The 17312-nt window shown below is 40.5% G+C and overlaps 3 protein-coding genes and 1 non-coding gene across 4 annotated transcripts in view; 3 read left to right on the forward strand and 1 right to left on the reverse strand.

The window, feature by feature from the left end:
- Nucleotides 1-689: 689 nt before the first annotated feature.
- LOC110521533 (ribonuclease P protein subunit p21) lies at nt 690-6610 on the forward strand. The gene is made up of 5 exons (XM_021599136.3): nt 690-1478; nt 1571-1671; nt 1863-1945; nt 2332-2502; nt 3553-6610. The coding sequence occupies exons 1-5, from the start codon at nt 1422-1424 to the stop codon at nt 3669-3671; spliced, it is 531 nt and encodes a 176-aa protein (XP_021454811.1). The 5' UTR covers nt 690-1421; the 3' UTR covers nt 3672-6610.
- Nucleotides 3955-5366, reverse strand: LOC110521532 (aquaporin-12). Its single transcript, XM_021599135.3, has 3 exons — nt 4772-5366; nt 4480-4596; nt 3955-4318 (listed from the first exon to the last, which is right to left on the reverse strand). The coding sequence occupies exons 1-3, from the start codon at nt 5364-5366 to the stop codon at nt 4194-4196; spliced, it is 837 nt and encodes a 278-aa protein (XP_021454810.1). The 3' UTR covers nt 3955-4193.
- Nucleotides 6611-7650: 1040 nt separating the features above from the next.
- LOC110521535 (glypican-5) overlaps nt 7651-17312 on the forward strand; it is a 143546-nt gene continuing 133884 nt past the window's right edge. Inside the window, exons 1-2 of the mRNA XM_021599137.3 lie at nt 7651-8575; nt 9724-9885. Of these exons, the coding sequence (XP_021454812.3) occupies nt 8410-8575; nt 9724-9885 (328 nt within the window). The 5' untranslated portion in view covers nt 7651-8409. The remainder of the gene's footprint in view (nt 8576-9723; nt 9886-17312) is intronic.
- On the forward strand, nt 7656-7728 carry trnam-cau (transfer RNA methionine (anticodon CAU)). Its single transcript has one exon. It is a non-coding gene; the product is annotated as a tRNA-Met (tRNA).

Consider the following 17312-nt stretch of genomic DNA (forward strand, 5'->3'; position numbering starts at 1 on the left):
TGTGGATGTGTTTCAGAGGCAGAGACTGGTAAACTAGTCAGGATCGAGGGAAATATGAATGGAGCAAAGTACAACCTGCCCCAGAGTGCTCAGAACCTCAGACCGGGGGTGAAGGTTCACCTTCCAACAGGACAACAATCCTAAGCACACAGCCAAGACAATGCAGGACTTGATCGGGACAAGTCTCTCAATGTTCTTGAGTGGCCCAGCCAGAGCCGATTGAACATCTCTGGAGAGACCTGAAAATAGCTGTGCAGTGACATTCCCCATCCAACCTGACAGAGCTTGAGAGGATCTGCAGAGAAGAATGGGAGAAACTCCCCAAATAGAGGTGTGCCAAGTTTATAGCGTCATACCCAAGAAGACTCGAGACTGTAATCGCTGCCAAAGGTCTCTGAATACTCATGTAAATATGATATCAGTTTTTTACAAATTCATTTTGCAAGCATTTTTAAAAACCTGTTTTTGCTTTGTCATTGTGGGGTATTGTGTGTGGATTGTTGAGGGAAAAAACGATGTAATCCATTGTAGAATAAAGCTGTAATCTAACAAAATGTGGAGAAGGTGAAGGTCTGAATAATTTCCAAATGCATTGTGTAAAGATATCTCTATCATTCTCTATGTTTACCACATATTAGGGGTGCGCAGGTCAGCTGTTTGTTCACCTGCATTTGCTAATAACCCATCCACAACTGCCTGACTATATGTGATAAAATGAACATCTGAGGCCCGCACTGAACCTTAAGGCTATGTGAGGTTATATACCTACAGTCAGTGTTCAGATTTCAGTTTCCATTTAATCCTTATAAACAGTAGGCTACAGTTCCCTTGACATGACATAGGCCAATTTGAAGTCCTGTCTTGTGACTGTCGAATATGTATAGGGCCTCACAATCATGACACATAACATAGCTGGCACTGCTATCATCCTCTGTTATCACTTCACCAAATATATAATTTTATGGCCAACCCTTCTCTTTATTTTCAATTCTCCTTCAGCATCTTTTATCTTATTGAATTAAACTTCGACAATTGCCTTTTTCCTCCGTAGATTGACATTAACGTTAACCTTAATATGCGAGGTTAAAATTGTGATTTGAAAGGACATGTCCTACCTGCTAAATCTGTGTCATTCAGGTTTCCATAGTGTCAGATCTATCATGCCAGAGTTCGTTCAGAGGCTGATCAGTAGTCAGAGGATTTAGCAACTGCTTAGATTTAGCAAACGAATGTTAGTAGCTAGTGAAGCTAGACGAATTTGAGGGCACATCTGTTGCTTGCGTAGAACATTGTTTAGTAGGGTAGTAATTTAGCAATCGGGTGACACATATAACGTTAGCTAAGATAGCTAGCCTAACGTTGACGTTACATACTTAGTAACGTTAGCTGGCTAATTTAGCATAGCAATCCACATCCATGCAATGGCAGGAAACGTGAAAGACAAGGAGGCTTTTCAAAGACTGAACTTCCTGTATCAGGTACGTTTTCTTGATTTCTAGTAATCCAGCTATACCTTTGGCTTTATAACTATATTCTCAAAATGCTTTAAGATGACATTGATTTCTTGCAGGCTGCACACTGTGTTTTGTCTCAAACCTCGGAGAATGTGGAGTTAGCTCGTTTTTACTGCTTCACTCAGAAGACAATCGCAAAACGTTTGGTACTGAGACAGTGAGTAACATACACAAACAATATCATATAACGTTAAACTCTTGTCAGAAAACATATGGTGTTACATTTGCATCAATAAAGGTTGTGACGTTCATGTCATGTTAGAATACATGACAGAAATAAGTTTGAAACATGTCTGCTAAAACGATGACAACTAGGGCATGACTATAATGTTATTAATGTCTTTATAGAGACCCCTCAGTGAAAAGAACATTATGTAAGAAGTGCTGCTCTTTGCTGGTCCCAGGAGTAACTGCCACAGCCAGACAGAGAAGTAAGTTTATTCATGCAAGTCTAAGTCACTTTGTGTGTATATATATTTGCTTTTATACTTTATACTTTGCTATATATATATATAGCTAAATAGACGGCCACCTAACCAGTACATCACTGGGGCCAAGATTTGCAAATAAATTCATAAAAAATCCTACAATGTGATTTTCTGGATTTTTTCCCTCATTTTGTCTGTCATAGTTGAAGTGTACCTATGATGACAATTACTGGCCTCTCTCATCTTTTTAAGTGCGAGAACTTGCACAATTTGTGGCTGACTAAATACTTTTTTGCCCCACTGTATGTATCATCCTCATGAGATTTTGAAAGTACTGAGTGGAAGTCCAATGTCTTTACATAAGTGACATATTGCTTTTTTCTCTCAAGGGACTAAGCATAGAAACCGCATGACTGTGCTGCGATGTCTTCGCTGTGGGCAGTGCAAGAGGTTCCTAAACAATCCGGAGCATCGCCTGTGGGTGGACCAGCCTGAGGCTCAGCTGCAGAACCAATCACAGCCACGTGATTTTTACCCTGGAACAACTCCACTACATTGCAGTTATGTATCATATTGGGGGGACAACTAAGTACCGTCATGTACACTCTCCTACATATTCATTTGGACAGTGAAGCTAAAACTTTTAATTTTGAGCTGTACTTTGAGATTTCCATGCGTGGAACGGATGTGGGTGGGGCTAGGTCTTCATAAGGGTGTTAATTTCAAAAATTTAACAAAAGCTCTGACGAAGGCCGTAAGGCCGATACGTAAGCTTATTAAATATCAGTGATCCTACCAAGAGCAGTGTGCGGTTTCCTTTTTCCTTCCTCTTGTTCAACAGTTGCCATGCACCTGCAAAGAGATTGCTCAGATGTGTGAGTGCCTTTTGAATGCTGTACTTTGAGATCAAATGTGTTACGAGGTGACAGCACCGAATGTCACTTTATATTTGAGGGTATTTTCATACATATCTGCTTTATCATTTAGGAAGCACTATTTCTGAAGCCCCCCCCCCCCATTTGAAAGTGTCATAAGTATTTGGACAAATTCACTTAGTGTATTAAATGTAGTATTTGGTCCCATTTTCCTAGCATGCAATGGCTACATCAAGCTTGTGACTACAAACGTGTTGGATGCATTTGTAGTTTGTTTTGGTTGTGTTTCAGATTGTTGTGCCCAATAGAAATGTAAGGTAAATAATGTATTGTCATTTTGGAGTCACTTTGATTCTAAATAAGATGTATTATATGTTTCTGAACACCTCTACATTAATGTGGATGTTACATGATTATGGATAATTGTGAATAATGATGAGCGAGAAAGTTTGAGGCATAAGTATCATACCCCCCCCAAAAAATGCTAACCTCCCCTGTTATTGTGAGAGGTTAGCATGTTTTGGGGGCATGATCTTTGTGCATCTGTAACTTTAGCTATGTGGGGAAAGACCGGATGAATCGGGAGCTTAGGCTGTCATTTCAGACGCAGTTGTATTAAAATTCAGCTTCACATGTAACATTTGAATCTAAAATGTTTTCTGTTTCTTTATGCCACTTTTCATCCATCTCAGAGGGAGGCCATGGTGTTTAACCTTTGTCCTTTCTGTTTTGCAGAACAAGGTCCCTCCACTAAAGAGTTGAAGGAGAAAGCAGATGGACCCATATCGCAGATATCCTCCACAGGGCCTTCCTCTACCCAGCACCAGGTGCCTCCATCCAAGCCCAAAACCTGAGCCCTGTGGCCTCAGTAGCCCATTCACAACTGGACATAGCTGCTTTGTGTAGCATTGACACATATTTTTTAACTATATCATAAATGTTTGAATATGATTTTTTTTTTTTTGCCAGTGACAACCTGTTACATCAGTGGTATGATGTAACATGTTGTCATTGTAATGGGAGAGGTTGAGGTTGGTTAAAAATACATTTGATGTTTAGTCTACCTCAACGTGCTCACAGTGTACAGGAAGTTTAGGAACGACAACCAATGTTAAATGTCCTTTTCATAAACATGTATTTTTAATTGATTTATTACTTCTGTAAGAACACAGGCGATATGAGTTGTAACTTAATGTACAGATGTTCTACAGCCCACACCTTTTTTGTCAGTAACTTAAGGAGAGAATAGGCTGTTGAATATAATGCTCAGTGCATAATGAAATATCTTCTCCCAATAGGAACAAAATTGAGTAGTGTGTTCCTAATGCACACATATGTCCTATATTGCCTCAGCTGAGGTGGATGATGTCTTTCTTTCACTTTTTCTTTTCATCTCCGTCCCCCTTTGGCACCTGTACGTGGGTCTTCTGGGAATACAGCAGATTCTTTGCAAAAATCCTGGGGATGTGACCCATGTACAGGAGAAGGGCCAGGGTCATTCCTGAAAAGAGGATATCTGTATTACCAGCTTGATAAGCAATTATGCCTCATTGTTATGCATAAAGCCTGTTTCACACATTAACCTTTGGCAATTACATTTTGTCTATTGGTATACTTTTATTAGGGGTTTGTATATAATGAATAATTTCTGATTTGACTTACCAATAATGGGCCCAAGGCAGTAGACCACTGAGTACTCCGTAAAGGTAAACCCAGGACAGTAGAAGGTAAGGCCATAGGCAAGGGAGGGGTTCAGGAAAGCTGAGGTATAACCACTGGCTGACATGCATAGAAAGATGAGTTATCGAAACGGGATGCAGAAATAGATTTTGCTCTGACAAACAAATATAACACAAAGAAAACAGCATATAGGCCTATGCAACTTTAATGATTATCTCTACTGAAATTTCTTTCTATATTTGAAGCGCGATGGTTGTCATCGTGGGCTACTTACCTGCATGAGAGAGAAGGGTGAGCACAGCTGCAAAGAAAGGCACCCGAATCAACACAGCGCGACATCTCAGGCTGAGGTATATCAGATAAAAGATGAATGCACACACACACTCAGAATAGACCCCCTGCACCAGGGAGACACGCAGGGCTGTACTGCACTCCCTGAATATCAGGTTCTTAATTATGTGCATGTCATTGAGCTCCATTGCCCAGTAGTAGCCAGCTACAATCAGGGCCAGGTGTGCCCCCAGGAACTGAGCAGCCAAAGCTAGCAGAGTGTGTAGAGTAGGGGTCTCCAGCAGCAGGAAATTCATCAGAGTCAGGGAGGGGTTTCCAGTGGCTCCAGCACAGATCACACCATGGGTCAGCAGCACCACAAACCGTATTGTCAGAGTAACGTCTGATCCCAGTCCCTCTGCCCACTCACCAATCTCTATAATGGTCTGCACCTCCAGCCAGCATGCCACCAGCACAAATGAGGTTGTGAACTCTGATGCAAAGCTCAAACAAGGCCATTTTCTGAAAAGGACTCTAAAGACTGCACCAAATGCCACAACAGCAAGAAAGTAAACAAGGGAGACATCAAGTTCAGACATAGTTAGGTTCACAGATGCTAGCTACTACACCTCGCTGGTTCTTCTCACACAGTGTATGACTTGTTGGGCAGTTTGTTGTCTGTGTGATTGTGACAACGTGGAGAAGTGTTTTTCTCAACACAGAAACACTGACTTTTCATCCCACACCACCTGCCAAAATACACACTGCCCTTTTCGAGGTCAATTCAGGAAAGTTACTTTGCCCCAGGGATAAGGGCAAATTACTTCTGTGACTTACATCAAAGATATAGTTTATTGACCCTGAGGGAAATGTCTGTTAAACCTTAATAATGCTTGTGTACTAAGATATCCTTCAAGCCTAGACATTGGGCTTGAGATTGTTAAAAAGTAACTCCTATAACATAGAAAGGTGTGTGCGCACATTGATATAGGCCTGTTCTAACTGTTCTGTGTGTGTAGAATGAACCCATGATGTCCGGGCACTCAACCGAGAATGTGACAGAAACTGACTGGTTCCTCTTGATCCTGGACAGACTAAAGGTTATATCCTGCACACCAGTAACAGAGCTATTGTTCTGTTTTGGAACCTGTTTCTGGGGAAAGATTGTGGTGGAGAAATCAGAATTAGCTAAGTAACACAGATATTTAAGATGTCTTATCTGCAGAATATGCTTACATGATTGAACTGTTGAAACTGTTATTAGAATATCTCCTTTCGGGCTCTGGTGTTGGCAGCTGCACTTCCTCCCTCATGGGCCTCAGTCACCTTGGGTCCAGAGAGGGGAGAAGTCAGCCTTATCTATCACGTCCCTGTTGCTATACAGAATATCAGCAAGGAGTATGGCAAAGGAGGTCAGAAGGAAACATTGTTTCCATATGTGAACTGTGTGTGTGTCTTTATTGCATACCATGTGAAGGGATGGCGTGAGTAATGGGGAACCAATCACTTGTCTCCACAGTGTCTGTGTCAGTCACCTCCAAGGGGGAGATAGTTTCCAACTTGAACTAAGAGAGAGAACAAAGTAACAACAAATGTCCCAAGTTCTTAGTACTGAACAAAACAAGTTATTTGTATTTGGGGCCCAAGGTCTGGCATGGGATGTGTGGGGTTAGTGTTTGGAACCATTGTATGTCATATCTGAAGTTGCACCTATCCTGAGATAGTATTTAACCCAGAAGCTAACTCCACTCTGTGGGCTCTCACTCCACCATCTGCGGGGGTGGAGCGACCAGTCTCCTTGTTGTAACAAGTCTTTTAATAAAATTAATACTTTGAATGATTATTCATTTTGCCTCTCCTCATTATTGATTAAGGGTAGAAATTCCACCACAACACCAAGAAAAAAAAAGGTAATATTACCTGGTCTGATCTCTCTGAAGAACATACACTGAACAAAAATATGAACGCAAACATGTAAGTAAAGTGTTGTTCCTTGTTTAATGTGCTGAAATAAAAGATCCCAGAAACTTCCCATATGCAATTTCTCTCAAATTTTGTGCAGAAATTTGTTTACATACCTGTTAGTGAGCATTTCTCCTTTGCCAAGATAATCCATCCACCTGACCGGTGTGACATGTCAAGAAGCTGATTAAACAGCATGATCATTACACAGGTGCACCTTGTGCTGAGGACAATAAAAAGCCATTCTATAATGTGCAGTTTTGTCACAACACAATGCCACGGATGTCTCAAATTTTGAGGGAGTGTGAAATTGGCATGCTGAGTGCAGGAATATCCACAAGAGCTGTTGCCAGAGAATTGAATGTTTATTTCTCTACCATAAGCCACTTTCAATGTTGTTTTAGAGGGTTTGGTAGTACATCCAAATCGACCTTAGACCATGTGTATGATGTCGTGTGGGTGAACGGTTTGCCCCACGGTGGCGGTGGTATTATGGTATGGGCAGGCATAAACAATGGACAACGAACAGAATTGCGTTTATCGATGGGAATTTTTAAATGCACAAAAACTCTTTGACGAGATCCTGAGGCCCATTGTGAGGCTCATTATTTTAAAGGTATCTGTGACATATCTGTATTCCCTTGCATGTGAAATCCATAGATTAGGACCTAATTACTATTTCCTCATATGAACTGTAACCCAGTAAAATCATAGAAATTGCTGTGTGTTGCATTTTCATATTTTTTCAGTATACCTTACTATGATTCCGTTTTTCTCCGTTTTTCTCCTTTAGCTATGTGTATTGGCATATAGGTTGACTGATGAATGTACAGTACTTTCTTTTCTTGGACCACTGAAGCAGCATTGTTTTCTGTTAATATATTGTCCAAAACATGTGGAATTGTTCCTGGTTCAAACCACTACGAGCCTCGTTGGCGCAGTAGGCAGCGCGTCAGTCTCATAATCTGAAGGTCGTGAGTTCGAGCCTCACACGGGGCAGATGTTTTACATTTACTAGCGAGATTTGAGATCTCAATTTATTTTTGATATTAATCCGACGCTACGGTGGGTAGAACTGCTTTTACATGACTAATTCCACGACTGACCACACGGTGGACGCGGTGTTCTGTTTTAGATTAATCTCTGCAGGCTAGAGAAGCATATCCAGTATAAATCAATCATTAGGACTATACATTGTGTTATTAGAAGAAAAACATTATGTTATTCGAGCTCCAATTGCTGTGGTATTGTTTTAAATGATCGCGCAAGGAATAGCCAACATCTATGAACAAAGAACCCAATATATAATTTTGCACTTTAAGAACGTTTTTCTGTTAGTCAATCTTGTGTGATGTTTCAAACTGAGAATTTCAAAGATAGTGTAGGCCGGTTTGCGCGATGTGTGTGAGAGAGAGGGAGCGAGAGAGAGAGCGCTCAGCTGTATCCAAAGAACAGCGTTTCACTTTCTGAAGCGCATGGATTTTAACTGGAAAGCCCACTGAGAGAGGGAACGTCGTGAACAGACCCAAAATGTGATATTCTAACAGATCGATCCAGTTGATAAGGACTGCGAATTTATTTTGGGATTGTTAAATACGTAAATAGCCTATTCGGCTACTTTTACAAACGGCCATACCACTGCTAGGATACCTTGATAGTCTATCTGATTGAAATGGTGCGATGTTCCAAACAATACTCCAACGCGTTGACTTTTGGTTGATTTACCTGACAGTTGTACTATGTGGAGCTTCAGGTGCAGGAGTGCACAGTTGCCATGAGGTTAAAACAGCGTTTCAATTGCGCCAGATCGGTCCGTTGAAATGGGTCCCCGAGGCACCTGGAACAGGTTAGTGCGCACTTGACTTGTAGGTCCTAACACAATTTCTCAGCAGAATGTCCAGGAGCCACTTTGCACGTGTACGTGCTGTGTACCCGTTTATTTTCCACAGGGAATTGATAAATCACAATCATAAAAATTTAACTACAGTAGCCTAGGTCTAGAGACAGATTCAAGAAAATGTGCCTAGTAAGTAGTAGTTGATGCTTATCTTTGTTTAACGACCATCCTAAGAATTGGAAGTAAGTCCCTGTGAAGGGAGGCCATCTCTTGTTTCTTTTCTTTTCAAATACTGAGTTTATTATATGGATGTACTGGCACTAACAGTCACAATCAATAACATTGCGAGGCTGTAATTGCTGCCAAAGGTGCTTCAAAAAAGTACTGAGTAAAGGGTCTGAATACTTATGTAAATGTGATATTTCAGTTTTACTTTTTTAATACATTTGCAAACATTTAAAAACATTTTTTTTTTGCTTTGTCGTTATGGGGTATTGTGTGTAGATTGCTGAGGATTTATTTTTATTTAATCCATTTTAGTATAAGGCTGTAATGTAACAAAATGTGGAAAAGTTAAGGGGTCTCTCCGAATGCACTGTAAGTCTGTCACCTGTCATCAGTTACATGATAGATTTGTTTGCACAATTCCTTCATGATTGACACATGCAATGACTTAGGCCCAGTTGAGTTTGTAAGTAAGCATGTTGTTAACTCTGGTGAGCATCACTCCCTCTGCATCCTCTCTACACCGTTGGAGATTTTGTATCTGGACTTTGATTCAGCTACGTCCAGCCAGCCTGATAACCAAAGTCTATTTCTGAAGCTCTTTCTCACTCTCCTTTCTGGCTCCACTATCCCAGCTTGGTGTATTAGTTTCATATGGGAGATAAATCAGTATAATCACTCTGGACCTCATCCAAATGAGATTGTAGCAGAGGAAGCTTTGCTAACTCAAAGGGAACTTGAATACAGGGGATGGGTATATATGATAACTAGTAGAAGTGTAGAGAAACAATGTCTTTGAACCATTTATTTACTCAACTATTTGGGTAAGTATTATTAATCACATTTGGTCAAAGCTTCCAACACACTTAGTTTATGTTCTTCACATTTGAGGTCTGTGTCATGCTCAAGTTTGCTTTCCTCTTCTTTCCTAGATGGCGAGCTGCAGATCTGCAAGCACGCAGGCCCGTCGTGTTGCACACGCAAGATGGAGGAGAGTTACCAGGCAGCAGTGCGCAGAGAGACTCTCCAGAATATCCGTTCCTACAGCTTTGAGCTCAAGTTCCTCATCGTGGGCCACGCCTCTGCCTTCCAGGGTAAGGATAGGGACAGGATGGAGGGGTAAGGGAGATAGATATTCACTGTGATTCACTGTGTAAAGCCTTGGGACCACTTTGGCCCTCTGCGCCCCTCAGTAAGGGGTCAATTCTGAAGTCCATGAACAATGTTTCACGTCAGTGTCAGTGTGACTGCCACTTGGTTTGGTTTAATTACATCTTTTGATTTACTTAAAAATCAGTCTCACCTCATTGAATGGAATGGGCTCTGAACCGACACGCAGCCAAAAGTATTTTGTTCTGATAAAGGCAAAAATGTTACATTATTACAGCTGCAGGTAGCCTAGTGGTTGGAGTGTTGGGCCAGTAACCAAACGGTTGATGGATCGAATCCCTGAGCTGACAAGGTAAAAATCTGTTGTTCTGCCCCTGAACAAGGCAGCTATCCCACTGTTCCCTGGTAGGCTGTCATTGTAAATAAGAATTTGTTCTTAACTGACTTGCCTAGTTAAATAAAAATAACAAGTAAATTGCACTCAGTAGTAACATGATATTTGACCATCATATAACATGAGAAAAAAATATTATGTTTTGTTGAGACAATCCGAGAACCACTTCAGTGGTATTGGATATTGGCTTTGTACTGTTCAATATTGGCTTTTAAAGAAAACATTTAGTCAGGCCTCACATTAAGCAAATAATCTCTCAGAGAAAGAGAACTTGACCTCTGCTCTATCTCTTTGTCTCTGTTTCTCGATGTCTGCCTCCGCTTCGCTCTCTCTCTCTCGCTCTCTCTCTTTCACTCACTTTCTCTCTCTCCCATTTAGAGTAGAGAATACACAGTATGTCTTGTTTTGAACCAATGAATGAAAGGGAGAGAAAAATGTTTACATTCACTGAGTATCCCTGGAGATGTGTTACCATTTGAAATCAATCTGTCTCTAACGAGGTGTCTTGAATGGGAGGGAAGAATAGTGGGTTTGTCCTGCTCTGCTTTTCACAGTGAGAGTGGCTGGTCCCTGGCTTCTCAGAAAGGGAGGCTTTCTTGGGGTTTTATCCCTGCTGAAAAGAGACAGATGATGTAAGTGAGTGACGTGGACAGTGTCCTCTGAGCAGCCTCGGTCCTGGCCGATATGCCGCCCTAGACAAGACAAAAAAATTGCTGCCCCGCTCCTATCCCTGCAAAGTACAATAGTAGCCTAGGTCAGTGTTGGCCTGCAATGCACTATCCATGTGGTAGCCTACCGTTTGTAAAACAGGCAGTTGCATTGGCTTTATAGGCCTGATAACTGAAAAAAAGACTTAAGACTAAAAATTGTGGCTATTCAAGCTCTGAATACCAGCTACTGTGTCTGAAAGTAAATTGAAATACATTTGCCAAAATGATACAATTCCACCTGTCTTTTCAAACATATTTCACCAGAGAGCCTGACTTAACACCAGAGGGTCATTAGCTTCTTTAAAAAAATACATTGCGCATTGTTTAAAATCACATGAGTGTAGGCCTATGCCTTTTTGGGAAGTCCACAATTTGGGCAGCGCACTTGACAATAGGCCTAGCTGATTATTGAGTTGAGGATGTCAGTGAAAATTATCTAAAATACATATGAAGATAATGTGTCTTGAATATAATTCTAAATGTTGAGACAAGAAGGGGAGGGGTGGGTGGCGAGGATATAGGCACATCTCTCTCCAGAATACACTCAGCTCTCCAGTATGCGCTCAGCTGTCTCCCGACAATTCTTGCACATGAATTGTTTCATTTGTGTAAATTGTTTGTCATTTGATTGTGTATTTTTATCAATTCCCCGTCACCAGTAGTATGTCACCAGTAGTATGTCACCAGTAGTATGTCACCATTAGTATGTCACCAGTAGTAAATTTACTGTTAATCCCTGTCATTTGGTTTAATTCATTTCTGTTAATGCATGTATTAATTACAGTCATTTACCGTTCTCATTCTCGAAGTGGAAACATTGTTTGCATTGTTCACAACCTACTACACTTGTGAGAAACAAGTTCTGTTTTATTTCATACCATAATTTACAAGTTTTGTAATTTTTTCGATTGTCTTTTGTTTGGAGCCCTCCATGTGAGCATGTGTCTCCCCACTGGGGACAAACTGGTTGAATCAACGTTGTTTCAATGTCATTTGTCAACGTATTGTGACGTGGAATCTAGGTGGAAAATACATTGGATTTGAAAAAGTTCTCAATGTAAACTGTTGTTTTGAGGGTGAAATTTCAACGACAGGATTATGTCATCATGGTAGCCAAATTTGAACATAGACAAACTTTGTATAAAATATGTTGAATTTGTACATTTAAAGCAATGTCAGATTTTCAGTTATATTTACTATCAGAAAATAGTTATAGACTGGGCAGCACCTCCTACTGGAGAATTGATCTGTCTACAGCTACCCCTTGGTCTCCCATCCAAGGTTTTTAACAATGATATTTGTCACTGACTATTACCAATGTGTAATCGTGAGAATGATTGTTGAGAGATCTCCGCATAGAAATTAAATAGATTCACTGCTGCTATCAAAGTCATTCTGAATGGTAGGTTTAACAGAGCAAATGAAATTTAACCATACTTTATCAATCATCAATGATGCTATGTAGGCCTATTTAGTGTAGCATGTGCAAAGTCATCAACAGCAAATGATTGAATTCAAACCAGAATTCAACAAAAAAAATAGACAATACAATAGGCCTAGGATTTCAAGCTCAGTTGATTGCAGTTTTGATATTTAGTGACATTGAATTGTGTTTGGTTGTCAACACAATCAAATATAGTCATTTAAAGTAGATGGAACTATCCAAGTAGAAGATACATCTGTGCTAGAGGTCGTCTCAGGTCCAAAGAGTTGAACCCCTTCCAAAATGGACCCTACCCGAATTGTTTTAAGAATTGCTTTAAGATGTCATACCATAGATCATTTAGATATTTGAATTTGAGGACCGCTTTATGTATAAAAATAATAATATTTAAATGGAAAAAAGACAAGGAATAAAGTTTTGAAGTGTCTGTCCTATATCTAGGAAATATAAGAAAGCGACTGCACTTGAAGAAACTTTCAAAGTTCTTGAAATTTTCCACATTGACTGACCTTCATGTCTTAAAGTAATGATGGACTGTTGTTTCCCTTTGCTTATTTGAGCTGTTCTTGCCATAATATGGACTTGGTCTTTGTCACAACACAACTGATTGGCTCAAGTGCATTAGGGAGGAAAGAAATTCCACAAATGTACTTTTAACAAGACACGCCTGTTAATTGAAATGCATTCCAGGTGACTACCTCATGAAGATGGTTGAGAGAATGCCAAGAGTGTGCAACGCTGTCATCAAGGCAAAGAGTGGCTACTTTTTACCAGTGACCTGCCACTGGCATTAAACAAAGCATGTGTGTCCATATATGTTGGTGATTCAACCATATACCTATCAGCAACCACAGCTTATGAAGTCACTGAAACCCATAACAAATAGTTGTTGTCAGTGATTTGATACAAATCATTACCTACGTTCTAGAACTCAGCTGATTCTGGTAATGAATGGTGTGGCTGTTGAACAAATTGAAGAGACTAAATAACTTGGTGTTACCTTAGATTGTAAACTGTCATGGTCAAAATATATGGATTCAATGGTTGTAAAGACGAGGAGAGATCTGTCCGTAATAAAGAGATTCTCTGATTTTTTGACACCACACTCCAAAATACAAGTTCTGCAGGCTCTAGTTTTATCTTATCTTGATTATTGTCTAGTCATATGGTCAAGTGCTGCAAAGAAATACCAAGTTAAGTTGCAGCTGGCTCAGAAGAGAGCAGCACGTCTTGCTCTTCATTGTAATCAGAGGGATAATATTAATAGTATGCATGCCAGTCTCTCTCTGTGTCACTTCTTGTATTTCTAAGAAACATATTTTGGGGGGAAATTACAAATTGTTTGCATAGTCAACTTACAGAGCACTGACACACACACTTACCCCACCAGACATGCCACTATGGGTCTTTTCACAGTCCCCAGGTCCAGAACAAATTCAAGGAAATGTACAGTATTATACAGAGCCATGCGTGCATGGTACTCCCTTCCATCTTATATAGTGCAAGTGAACAGCAAACCTGGTTTCAAAAAACAAATAAAGCAACAACTCACTGCACAACGCCTCTCCCCAATGTGACCTACTTGTTATGTGTATGTACTGACATGTATGCATAACTGATAGATACATTTATAAACATTAACATGTAGTGTATGTAATTGTAAAGCATTTAGTCTGTAATGTCTTTTTTAGTATGTGTCGGAACCCAGTAAGACTAGCTGTCGCCATTAGCGTCGGCTATTGGGGATCCTAATAAATCAAATCAAATGCCCTTGTGTTTGGGACACCGTTGCTAGGATATGTCCACATAAGGGGAAAGAGGCGGAGAGTCCTGATTCAGTGCCCCTGAATTTGAAAAGAGAGTATTGCACCCCTTCCCATCACCCCTCTGCTCCCACACCCACCCTTCTGTCTGTGGCTCACACAGGTTTAAGATCTCCAGCTTCCGTCCACAAACCTGGAGATGCGGACCAGTATCACATTTACAGTTCTGCCCTTCCCACGTCCCATGTGCTGCACTGTGTGTGTCTCTCGGAGTGTGTGTGTGAATGATCAGAGTATGTATGTTCCTGCGTTGGTGTGCCACTGTCTCTGTAACTCTATACTGGTAGTTGCAGCGCGGCTTAACCTTCACGATAGGTTCTTGTGGAACTGACTCTCACACATAATTGGAAATTAATTTGTGTGAACCTGAGGTGGTTGGGTCCTTTCTGAAATGTGACTACAGTTGTAGGTTGTAGTCAGTCTGTGTAAAGGGCACCCAGAGGCTCCCCTTGGGAATGGTCTGTGTCCCACACACAGGAATGTCTTAACCAGCCCTTTTGTTGGAAACAAGAATGCAGATAGAGCATGGTCAAATTATTTATCATAGTACATTTCCAATCCTGTTTTTGTGTGTCTGCAAATCAGGTGAAAAACATAACCACAATTTCACAACCTTTAAACTATCATATGTCTGTGATGATCAGTATACATTTTTTCTTGAATTTAGGATGATGTGAGTAACACATCAGTTCTACCTCTGTCTCCAGTTTGCCTCATATCCAGGTGTCCCGGTGTCAGAGTATGGGGTGTGGCTGTGAGTCCATGCTGGTCACGCTGGGATAAATTTGGCCCCGGAAGCTGTAGACAGCCTGTTCTGCCTGGTCCCTTTGATCCCACTCAGCTCCAAGGTTACATGAGCCAGCAGTAGACAGATTAGAGTGAGAGGCCCTGCAGAGCAACTCGGCAGTGCCCTTGCTACACCCTGGAACCATGTTCCATAACCTCTATTTCAGGTATAGGCTGTGTCTCATCCCATTGAACCACATTAATCAAAGTTGGGCTGTTGAGATGTTGGAAATGAAAAAAATAATAATATCAAATTCACAAACAAGGTCTGGGTTTTGAATGGCCAGTTGTACAGTACTATAGTACAGTGGTCAGTCAGGTTATGTCTATGAGCTGTACATTGTAAAAGGCCAGGGCTAATTCGTGTCCCTTCTGGTCTTCCTCTGTATGTATGTTTTCATTAGGTTCTCATCTCAGTCCTCAGCTGCTGTCCACCTCTGCATTTTCCCACAATATGAGCAAATACCTCCTATCAACCAGGGAAACATTACAGTCCACTAAACCTGGGCTATGCTCATGGACTGTGACCTCTCACAGTGGCTGGCTGTGTGCATGGAGAAGCAGCCTATACCAGCGGTCACAAACCTTTTCTGAGTCAAGATCACTTTCTGATCAATAAGGAAGCCGAGCTCTATTGCTCAGATTTGTTAAAAACATTACTTAAAAAATGTAAGCCTATGCAACATAAACCAATTAAAAACAGTTCTGTAGCAATGAGGTTTGTGCAGTAGGCGATACATCTTAGAAGGGAGTGCAAGTCTTAAGTTATTTATATTGACGGTAGAAAATTAGTTTTCACTGAACTCTAGTAGTTGTATGTTTTACAAGAGATGATAATCCTTTGTGTTGCTCAATCAGCTGTCTTGTTGTGTGCATAATTAAGAAAGGATGTATTGGCACTGTTCTGTCATTGGAGGCTCAGATGCAGTGGCCCCTGTCCCTGAGGTGTAAATACTTGGACATTCACACGTTCCCAAAAGCTGTTGACTTCCTCTGACCAGAAGGACCCAGTGTTTCCATTAATAACCTCATCATCACACTGTCCCGGAGAGATGGCTGTGTGGCTCCCGCTGTGATGATGTTTGTGGATGTTCGTGGGTATATGCAATATGCGTCTTTGTTTAATAGATTGAACAAATGGGTTTTTCTATAAAGAAATGGGGACAATGTGTGACATTGGGATCAACATTTAAAAATGGTTTGAAATGAAAATAAAAGGGATTTGTATGCAATTGCACATGTGTACTTAGAGGAATATATGCAGATTGGCTGATAACTCCACCTATACAACATGGGCCTAGGACTATACATCCTTTATGCAGGGTTCATACAGACATTGGCAAGTCAAATTCAAGGACTTTTTCAAGCACTTCATTGTAATTTCCAAGGACCTCAATGTTATATTAGTATATAATTTATATAATTGTACATACAGGGCCTAATATAGACCCCCCCCCCCAAAATAAAAACATGCGAAAAATGTTTTTAAAGAAATAGGCCATTGCCACTTTTTAGGCCTTGCCAATGCATTGATATTCAAATGTATATTACATTCTAAAATATGTGAGAATAATGTGGACTTGCCTGACTAAATAAATTGGATAAATACATGGCAATTTTTCTATAGCATATGTGATCGACACAGGCACACATAATAAAGCCATGAAAAGCGGTAGCATTAATCTTGGTAAAACTTTACTAGACATGCAGCTGACATAACCTGTCATAATGTGGTCTTAACACTGTCATTATCAGTGGTGTAAAAAGTACCCAATTGTCATTCTTGAGTGAAAGTAAAGATACCTTAATAGAAAATGACTCAAGTAAAAATGAAAGTCACCCAGTAAAATCCTACTCGAGAAAATGTCTAAAAGTTTTTGGTTTTAAATGTACTTACTGTAAGTATCAAAGGTAAACGTATAAATTATTTCAAATTCCTTATATTAAGCAAACCTGACATTTCCTTGTTTTTTTTATTTACAGATAAAGCCAGGGGCACGCTCCAACACTCAGACATAATTTACAAACGAGCATGTGTTTAGTGAGTCTGCCAGATCAGAGGCAGAGGGATGACCAGGATGTTCTCCTGATAAGTGTGTGAATTAGACTATTTTCCTGTCATGCTAAGCATTCAAAATGTACGAGTACTTTTGGGTGTCATCATGCACCGCTCCCGAGCATACTACTCGCCAATGACCAGTCTCTTAACAACAAGGTTGATGAAATCCGAGCAAGGGTAGCATTCCAGAGAGAC

The sequence above is a fragment of the Oncorhynchus mykiss genome, chromosome 4 (assembly GCF_057628025.1).
Source record: "Oncorhynchus mykiss isolate SJ-2025 chromosome 4, ASM5762802v1, whole genome shotgun sequence".
NCBI classification, from domain to species: domain Eukaryota; kingdom Metazoa; phylum Chordata; class Actinopteri; order Salmoniformes; family Salmonidae; genus Oncorhynchus; species Oncorhynchus mykiss.

Bases quoted from the DNA above. Each gene is read 5' to 3' on its own strand.
- LOC110521533 (XM_021599136.3), top strand. From the start codon at position 1,422: ATGGCAGGAAACGTGAAAGACAAGGAGGCTTTTCAAAGACTGAACTTC. The intron at 1,479-1,570 runs GTACGTTTTCTT...GATTTCTTGCAG, and splicing joins GACTGAACTTCCTGTATCAG to GCTGCACACTGTGTTTTGTC. The intron at 2,503-3,552 runs GTTATGTATCAT...TCTGTTTTGCAG, and splicing joins AACAACTCCACTACATTGCA to AACAAGGTCCCTCCACTAAA.
- LOC110521532 (XM_021599135.3), bottom strand. From the start codon at position 5,366: ATGTCTGAACTTGATGTCTCCCTTGTTTACTTTCTTGCTGTTGTGGCA. The intron at 4,597-4,771 runs GTAAGTAGCCCA...TATGCATGTCAG, and splicing joins CACCCTTCTCTCTCATGCAG to CCAGTGGTTATACCTCAGCT. The intron at 4,319-4,479 runs GTAAGTCAAATC...TCCTCTTTTCAG, and splicing joins CTGCCTTGGGCCCATTATTG to GAATGACCCTGGCCCTTCTC.